Here is a 9,669-nt window from a genome sequence, read left to right on the forward strand (position 1 = left end):
CTCTATCAATATTTCCAGGCATAGACATTCCTATGATGTAATCTGGTATAACAAAGCCAATACCACCATAAACTTCGATTTGGCAAAAGTTGTCAGTCTATATGGTGAGGGAACCATTTTTCTGATCTCATCCAATGTATTCTCCATGTAGTGAATGTCACTAGAAACACTCATTTGTCTCTAAAGTGAAACCACTGGAAAGCTAAAATAAGAAAACACTAGGCTCATCATCTCTTATATACTCTGGATACATTTTAAAATCTACACTAGATTCTAGTACAAAAAAAGTACTAAACTATGTATGTGTATATTTGTGTGTTCCATTATAGACATATATGAATGTACACAATGTGTGTGTGTGTTCCTGCAATAATTTTCTCTATATATCTCTATATCCATATCCATATCCATATCCATCTATCTATCTATCTATCTATCTATCTATCTATCTATCTATCTGTCTGTCTGTCTGTCTGTCTATGACAAAGTTCAGTGCATCTGATAACTAAATTCAAACATTAACAACATAAAAAATAATACAACAGAACATTGATTCCAGCAGGTTTTATTAAAAAGGCATGTTTCAGTTCTCTTGCCTCTGAGGCACTAAAACTTCTGAAAGTGTCATTTGAATAAAAATCTGTAACTGCAGATCCAGTTGTGCCGATGTCTTCAGTACATTCACAATGAAGATGCTACACAGGATGGAAGTAAGGCAAGGGAGATTCACAGTGATAGTCGATACACAAAATCTAATTTAACACACACACATTACTAAAGATGGAAAATTGACAATAACAAAAGAGCCACCCTTCTTTCTCTAAGAACATCAACAGAACACAAATGTATGTCTTCATACTGAGTTATTAATGTGACAACAAAATTAATATCTTGTAGCTCATTACCTGGCAGTGGGAACTCTAAAGTTGTTCCTTATTCCCAGCTGATAAGGCTATTGATGTTGTCATTGTACGTATATTGTTTAAGCAACAATTTTTTGGACATACAGTCTCCTTGTATATTTCATGATCCTTTGTCTCTAAGTCATTCTGCCCTATCTTCCACAATATTCCCTGAGCCTTACATGCAGTAGTTATGAATACTAAAAGAAGGAGAATGAGCATTCCCAGGGGTGAACCCCTGATCAACTACCTAAACAATGTGATTAGTCCTAAAGTCTTGAACACAGAAGGAACAAAAATTGATTCAGCCTTCAGCTGGTTTCATTATATATTCACAAATATACACATATACGTATATATAATGAAAATCACCAGAGAATAAGAAACAATCAATTTAGCCAGGCGGTGGTGGTGCATGTCTTCAATCCCAGCACTTGGGAGGCAGAGGCAGGTGGATTTCTGAATTTGAGGCCAGCCTGGTCTACAGAGTGAGTTCCAGGACAGCCAGGGCTATACAGAGAAACCCTGTCTCGAAAAACCAAAACCAAAAACAAACACAAACAAACAAAACAACAACAACAAAAACAATCAATTTGAGACTAGATGAGGGTGGGGAATATGTGAGGAGGTAGGGAGGAAAGTTGTTGGAGGAAAGAAATAAATGGGTTAATATAATTATATTTTAACTAAAACATATATTCAATGAAATGAACTACATACAATTTAAAAGTCACTACTTTCAAAACAAAAAGAAGACAGACACTTCATTTGAGCTTAAATATTCTTTAAAGATATTGTTTTATACAATCATTAAACAAACACAAAATCAAGTTATGGGAATCAAATACAAATAAGTGAAGTGATTAAGTTACAGTATCCATCATGTCTTACTGGATAAAAACATAACAGAATTCACATTACATCATGTTCTTCAGTAACTCATGAGCTCTATCCATGCAGCAAAGGCTGGTCATGGTAAATAGAAAGTGCCTCCACTTCACAGGCTGTCTCCACTCCAACCCTTCCTTCTTACCATCAGGCAGTTTACACTCTGGGGTAGACAGCATATGAAGCAATTCCACAGTGGTTGTTCCTGCCTCTGGCAAGCTTCATGTAGCCATTCATGCCCCATTGCTTACCATGACTGAAAAGAACCATGTTTCCCATTTAGTAGAAAGAACACAGGACAGTGCACTCATTACAATAATTACACGTGTAACCACTGATCCAGAAGCCTACTTAACTCAATGAGCAGAAAATGCAAAACATCAATCTCTAAGAACCAAAAGTTATCTCAGAAAGGACTGTGCAAATCACATCAGTGAAAACTTGGGATATTTTTCCACCCACAGAACCAACAATTTCCCAGCTTTTAGAAAAACCAGTGTCACAAACATATTACTACTCAAGGAAACCAGTGCCTAAATCTGAACAACACACATACTATAAGTTGTTTACCCAGACATAGTGTTCAAAGGTTCAAGTGGTGTTCACAAAAGAGAAAGGACTGGAGTTCAATCCAAGATTCCACTTGGGGCTGGAGTTGGATCTGTGCCTAAGAACAAGGGCTTTTCCCACAGAAAGCTTATTCCTTTCCCAGAAACCAAGTCAATCAGCTCACAGCCTCCTGTAACTATATTTTCAGAGAATCTGATGTCCTCTTCACATCTCCATGTGCAGCTGCTCACACGTAGAATAAAAATTCACACAAGCACCCTCACACGAGTGAAAATATAATATTTAAATGTGAGGTTATCATTGCAGCTTGCCTGAAATCTTATAAAGTAAGGCTACACATTGAGAAGCTGGCTAAACAACTACCAAAGAGAGTAACCTCTAGTATCAGTGAAAAATGCTGCCTTTCTGGTAGATAGATAAGGAAAACAACTGATCTCAACATTGGATACACACATGTACACACATACACACACAAACACAAATAGACATAATAAACACATACAACTGGCCACAAAGAAAAAGACTGTTGTTATTTAATGCATGTTGGAGAACATTTATGTGGGCTCACCCCATTCTGACTCTAAGGAGAAAACTCATTTAGAAATTAAGTTAAAAATACTTGCAGTTTATACCTGTTCTTTATCAGCCAATATTTGTTGCCATCTGACTCTTTTCCTTCATAGCCATAGCCAACTACCAGAACAGAATGGTTGATAATATTACTGCTGCACTTTGGCTCATAATAAATACCTGGAAAACAAAATCAAAGGTGTGAGAGATACCAGGAACCTAATAATGGTGATGGCCAATAGAAATAAGAAAGGCATTTTCTAACTGGACAAAAAAAATGTCTAGTCAATATAGTATCCATGATTGATGGGAATCATGATACAGAGTTTCATCAAAGTAAGAAGAAATACAGCAAACATATCTTTGTTAATAAACACTTTCCTTCTGGAATATTAGCCCAGAAACTCAGAATACCCAACATACACTTCACAGAGCAAATGAAGCTCAAGAAGCAGAAAGACCAAGGTATGGATATCCCAGTCCTTCTTAGAACTGGGAACAAAATACCAACCGGAGGAGATACAGAGACAAAGTGTGGAACAGAGACTGAAGGAAAGACCATCCAGAGATTTCCCACCTGGGGATCCATTCCACATACAATCACCAAACCCAGACACTATTGTGGATGCCAACAAGAGCTTGGTGACAGGAGCCTGATATAGCTGTCTCCTAAAAGGCTCTGACAGTGCCTGATAAATACAGAGGTGGATGCTCTCAACCAACCATTGGATTGAGCACAGGGTCTCCAATGAAGGAGCTAAAGAAAGGACTGAAGGGACTGAAGGAGCTTGCAGCCCCATAGGAGGAATGTCAATATGAATCAACCAGTACCCCCAGAGCTCCCAGAGACTAAACCACCAACCAACCAAGGGTACACATGGAGGGACTAATGGCTCCAGCTGCATATGTAGCAGATGTCCTGGCCAGCCATCAGTGGGAGGAGAGAAGCCTTGATGCCCCAGTGTAGGGGAATGCCAGGACAGGGAAGCAAGAGTGGGTGGGTTGGTGAACAGGGGCAAGAGGTATGGGATAGGGAGTTTTCGGAGGTGAAACCAGGAAAAGGGATAACATTTGAAATGTAAATAAAGAAAATAGCTAATAAAAAATAAAATAAACACTTTACTACATACATGCATACAGACACTTCTTTCCTTGAAATTTTACTAAGAGAACCCCATTCCAAAAAACATAACTGAATATAAATATTTAATTCAAGGCACTTTTTAGAATTTTGTTCTAGAAAGAGTATCTTTCAATAACTTAAGACATATTGAGTGGAGGAAATTTGAGTAGTTTAAGCACAATAATAATTATATCTTATGAAGTACTTGCAGGCATGGAAATAGCATGTCTCCCGGTTTATTTCACCTCCTCAGATGATTGGGAGATGCTCGGCTGAAAAGCGCTCACATACATTGGAGCATGTTATTACTAGCTATTTATTTACATCTAATATTACTGGTTATTTACATCAAATGTTATACACAGTTATGTGGTCCCTCAACCTAGCAGGGGTCTCAAAATCATTCTTAATTATATCTAGAAGAGTGGTTCACAACAATTGTTAGATCCTTTAATACAGTTTCTCTTGTTTTGATGACCCCCAACCATGAAATTATTTCCTTTGTTACTTCATAACTATAAACTTGCTACTGTTATGAATCATAACGTAAATATTTGACATGCAGGATATCTGATGTGCAACCTCTGTGAAAGTGTCATTTAACCCCCAATGGGGTTGCAACCACTGAAAAACACATGCTTACCTTCCCTATAAAACCTGAAAGATTTATGTCTAGCATCAATTCCGACCGAGATGGGCCCGATAGTTGCTACAGCGCGCATTAAGTCTTTCTCACTGTTTGAGACAAACGAAAAGCTAGTGATTCTAGCAGCAGAACGTTCAGGGTGGTACCTGCAGTGTCCGTCCTTTAAATGGTAGAAAGGTAAGAGAATCCATTATTTCCATTTACCTGCAAAGAGGCATGGATCAAAATCACAGCATTGCATTTTGTAGTGGAGTATCCTCAAGTCTGGGCTGTTATAGAACATCCCAGGAAGTGAAATAATATGAAAGATTTGGAAGAAATATCAGACCTCATGTCTTCAGTGAAACCTCATAGGTCTTTCTGTCCATAAGAAATTTTCACAGAAAGAAATATTTATTATATGTGAAATGATTTCCATATTCTGTGTGTGCAAAGAAGCAGGAACAGCTGCATGGGACCATTGCATCATAAAGGTGTGCACAGACTGATAATGAGACCTTGATGGTATACAGTGATTGTGCCTTCCAATGTGAGTTCAGAGGTCTGGATTATTTCTACAGTTTTTTCTTGCCTGTGATGGCTGAAATTACAATAGCATAGAAAATCCACTTACCGTTCCTTTGTATGGATAGGTTGACTCAGCCTCTAGACCTCCATTTTTCCACACATACTTTAAAGCAAGGAATGTGCTGCCCATAGAACAGCCAAAATTCCCATCAAGTCTAGAACAGTCCACTAGATTTTGTGGGCTCAGTGGGACCAGTTTGCCTGTTTTCCTGAACATCTGTCCTTCTATGGCACCAGCCGCAGAAAAAGCCCAACAAGAATTACATGTGCCCTAAGTAGAGAAAAACAGAGAGCCATACACAAACAACTAGCAATACCAAATCAGACAGCTGAATACTGTGTTGAAGAATGAATTGTTTGCAGGTTATTGGTGCCAAGGGAGGAAGTTTCATTCTTTTGGGGACCTGGCTGCTGCCAGGTTGTGTGGAACCAAATGAATGGCTACATACACATGTACATGTATGCGCATGAACATATGGGTAGGGCATAATTTTGTCTGGCTGCCATTATGAACAATAAATACATCACAGAAACTGGAGAGTGATTGGATAGAGGGCACTAGGTAGAGGTAGAAAATGGTGGATGGACATGATCCATACTCATTGTGCAACATATGAAACATTCAAAAAATTTTAAAAGTGAATTATTAAAAGTGAATTGTGGTAATTATGAATAAAGCTGCTATGAACATAGCTGAACAGTTGTCTTTGTGAAGTGTTGCAGAATGTTTCGGGTATGTGCCCAAGAAGATATTGCTGGGTCTTGAAGTAGAAATGTTCCAAATTTTCTAGGAAAATACCAAATTAATTTCCAAAGTGGTTGTACAAGTTTGTCCTCCCATCAGCAATGGAGAAGTGTCCCCCTTGCTCTACATCCTTGCCATCATGTCTGATCTCTGAGTTTTTGATATTAGCCATTTTCATGGGAGAAAGATGGAAGGTCATAGTTGTTTTGATTTGCATTTTTCTGATGACTAAGGACTTTGAACATTTAAGTGCTTCTTGGACATTTTAAAATCCTCTGCTGAGAATTATCCAATTAGTTCTGTGCCCCATTTTGTAACTGATTTATTTGTACTGTTGGTGTCTACCTTCTTTGGTTCTCTGAAAATTTTAGATATTAGCCCTCTTTCAGATGTAGGGTTAGTATAGATCCTTTCCCAATCTGTGGGCTGCCAATTTGTATGAAAGAAAATATCCTCTGACTTATAAAAGCTTTGCAGTTTCATGAGGTTCCATTACTCCAGAGGGAGACCAGCTAGGTCAAATAACCTGGACCTTTAGGGCTCTCAGAGACTGAACCCCCAACCAAAGAGCACATGGGCTGCACCTAGGCCTCCCCATTCCTATGTAAAGATGTACAGCTTGACATTTATGTGGGCTGAACAATTGGAACAGGCCTATCCCAAAAGCTGTTGCATGTATGTGAGGTATGTTCTACTAGCTGGAATGCCTTGTCAGGCATCAAGGGGAGAGGAAGCTCCTAGCCTTTCAGAGACTTGAAGTGCTGGCAGGGGCAGGGGGAAGGGCCCCCCACCTGCTCAAAGGAGAAGGACAGGGAAATCGAAAAAGCACTCTGTGAGAAGGTGACCAGAAAGGGGAACAGAGTACTGGATATAAAGTGAATAAGTAAAAAAAAAAAAAAAAAAGTAATTAATTAATTAATTAAAAAGAAAAAACCCAAAAAATCAAAAAATGAAAACAAATAAAATAAGTAAAAAAAAAAATAAATTTGTAAAAAAGTAGATTGTGTATCACTCTACACTCAACACACAGAGAGATGTCATCCTATTTTTATCTCCCCAGTGACTGAAAAAGATACTTTTGTACCTGATTCTTCACAGGAGTCACATAGCCTCTTTTTCTCCAGTCCACAAATTTGGGGAGATAACCAGCAATAGGTTGGTGGATACTTTTCTTCTTCCTAAGATTTGGGACTGGAATATCAGTCAGCATTTTCCTGTATTCCTCACAAGTCTTCAAGGAAAAGAAAATGAATCATTAAAAAGCAAAAAACTTACATAAAACGTTGGAAAAATGTGATGCAGTCTGTGTCAAACTCACCATGTCACCAAAGGCATTGACATCCATGGTGAAGTTTTTCTTTCCCTGATCATATTCAATATTATGTTGTTTGACCACTTTCATGTTTTCTTCCCATACTGCTCTTTTCTGTCCTTCTTCCTCCTGGAAATAAACATAATGTGTGACATTTCTTTATAATTAAACCTGTACAGGAACTGACCAAGGGGACTCACTGTCAAAGGTCATGAAACTGATCTCAGAACACTGCAAAAATGTCATTATTCACATACATAAGAATAGAAATTCTGACCAACCTGTATTCTTGGTGTATGACTTTTGGGAGTTCCTTAATTAAAGTTGTCTCTCTGAACTCTGTTGCACCCATAAATCCCAGTAAGTACTGTTCTCCCTGAGGTCTGGCTGGATAGTGTTCATACTACTAACCATGCTGTAGTTTTTGTTAAATTTTATCTTCCACTCCTGCCATTCAGAATCCAAACTGGGATCAGATGATTGAGTAACTTCAGCCACTCCCAAGCACAGGATGGCCAGCAAGACAGCAGGACCCATGCCTCAAGCACCTAGATGATAAGGAAGGGAAGTAAGGATGGCCAACTACAGTTCTTCCAAAATGCCTGTCACCACATTCTGAGAAATTAAGACATGTGTGTTGGATAAAATTAGTTGAAGTACTCTTTTCAAATATCTATCTACAGATTTTGAAAATGGATAAATTTGTACTTAGGGTTCAAGACTCCATGGATGATATTTAGTTGCTCCACCAAAATGCACAGCATGTGTTCCCAAATCTGGGAATAGAAACATCCTGTGTGTTGCAAACTTACATTATCAGAAAGATGTTCATGACTCTTAAAATTAAAATGTTACACAGTCAGAGATTTAGGACATGGATTTGAATGAACTTATATAGCATCTGATTCTAAACATTAGGTGAGCCTTAGAGTTGTGGCCAAATGACTTTCATATCCCTACCTAGTAGTCTATACGTGTATTTGTCATGAAAACTCCCATTTTGAATGAAAAATTTCTAAGCTGTTCTTTGAAAATATGGAAAGAATCAGTACTATACCCTTGGTTCCATCTTTGTGACTACACACGATAACCACTACTTCAGCGATGAAGGGTTTACGAGGAAAAGCCACTGGATTATGGTGGAGGTGGAATACAAAAGAGAGCCATTCACAGGATTCAAATCATGACTTAATGTTACCTTAAACAACACTCACTATAAGGCTTGAGAGCTATTTCATCTGCTAATACTTTTGCACAAGTCAATGAAGAATTAAAGTTTACCCAGTGGCAATGTGTAAGGGGATAGAAAAGATACCTGAGGCACAACAGACCAGCTATTGCTCTCTGCAAAAAGACTCAAATTTTTACTTTATGGGGAACAAATGTCAAGTTAACCATGTAGGGTCTGCTCTTCCCCTTAGTGTTTCTACCTTCTTCCACCTCCAAACTGTAAGACTATAGATATTGAGAAGATAGTCTCATTCCTGGAATTATGCCAGATTCTCCCAAAGAGTTTTATTATCCAGTGACACTTCCTGTTCTGTCTTAGAAGAGGTAGGACCTTACCAGGAAGACTTCTAATGTCTTTATGCACTCCACAAACTCAGATCTTCAGATGTGGCTGAGATGCTAGGATCTGACCCTGCTGTATTTCACTTGAGCTTTAAATACAGTTTCAGGCCAGGAAGTCAGTCTTGCCCTTCCTCTGATTTGCTAGTGTGGTGACTGGATTAGGCCTCCAGGCTCTGGAACACATACTGAGATTTGATCCCATCTATCCTGAAGGGTTGGGTGTGGGCAGTCTCAATAGATAGCTTGAAGCTGACCCTGTGGATCATAACAGGATCCTCCTTGTATCACCTGATAGTTCATTTCCCTCCTGAGTGGCTTAAGAAAAATGCTTTCCTAGTGAAGCTGTATGGAATTTTAGTCTAACAATGTCTTAGTGTTACTATTGTTGTGATAAAACACATGGACAAAAGAAACTTGAGAAGGAAAGGGTTTTTTCTCCTTACTCTTCCATCTTACAGTTTATCACCAAAGGAAGTCAGGACAGGAGCGCAAGTAGGGCAGTAACCTGGAGGCAGGATATGATGCAGAGCCCATGAAGAAGTGCTGATTTCTGGCTTGCTCATCATGGCTTACTCAGCTTGCTTTCTAATAAAACCCAGGACAGCCACACCAGGAATGCCATCATCCGTAATGGGATTCCCTCTATTGCCTGCCCAAATATGTTACTAAGAAAATGCCCAGCCGGGCGTGGTGGCGCACGCCTTTAATCCCAGCACTCGGGAGGCAGAGGCAGGCGGATTTCTGAGTTCGAGGCCAGCCTGGTCTACAAAGTGA

The 9,669-nt window shown here is 38.9% G+C and overlaps 1 protein-coding gene across 2 annotated transcripts; it reads right to left on the reverse strand.

Annotated features, from left to right (window-relative positions):
* Positions 1–549: 549 nt before the first annotated feature.
* LOC110308146 (cathepsin 8) lies at positions 550–8,966 on the reverse strand. 2 transcript variants are annotated; one of them, XM_021180516.1, is made up of 8 exons: positions 8,890–8,966; positions 7,735–7,871; positions 7,330–7,452; positions 7,096–7,242; positions 5,313–5,537; positions 4,697–4,859; positions 2,993–3,110; positions 550–2,046 (listed from the first exon to the last, which is right to left on the reverse strand). In XM_021180516.1, the coding sequence occupies exons 2-8, from the start codon at positions 7,858–7,860 to the stop codon at positions 1,947–1,949; spliced, it is 1,002 nt and encodes a 333-aa protein (XP_021036175.1). In that variant the 5' UTR covers positions 7,861–7,871; positions 8,890–8,966; the 3' UTR covers positions 550–1,946. The 2 variants fall into 2 exon arrangements, with proteins under 2 accessions (XP_021036175.1, XP_021036176.1); XM_021180517.1 differs by lacking the exon at positions 8,890–8,966 and having other exon boundaries at positions 1,947–2,046; positions 7,330–7,449; positions 7,735–7,860.
* Between the last annotated feature and the right edge of the window lie 703 nt (positions 8,967–9,669).

This window comes from Mus caroli, chromosome 13 (genome assembly GCF_900094665.2).
Source record: "Mus caroli chromosome 13, CAROLI_EIJ_v1.1, whole genome shotgun sequence".
Taxonomy (NCBI): domain Eukaryota; kingdom Metazoa; phylum Chordata; class Mammalia; order Rodentia; family Muridae; genus Mus; species Mus caroli.

Excerpts from the sequence above, each read along its gene's own strand:
- LOC110308146 (XM_021180516.1), bottom strand. The coding sequence starts at position 7,860 with ATGGGTCCTGCTGTCTTGCTGGCCATCCTGTGCTTGGGAGTGGCTGAA. Across the intron at positions 7,453-7,734 it reads TTAACAAAAACTACAGCATG|GAGGAAGAAGGACAGAAAAG; the intron begins GTTAGTAGTATG and ends GTTTATTTCCAG. Across the intron at positions 7,243-7,329 it reads TCAATGCCTTTGGTGACATG|ACTTGTGAGGAATACAGGAA; the intron begins GTGAGTTTGACA and ends TTTTCCTTGAAG.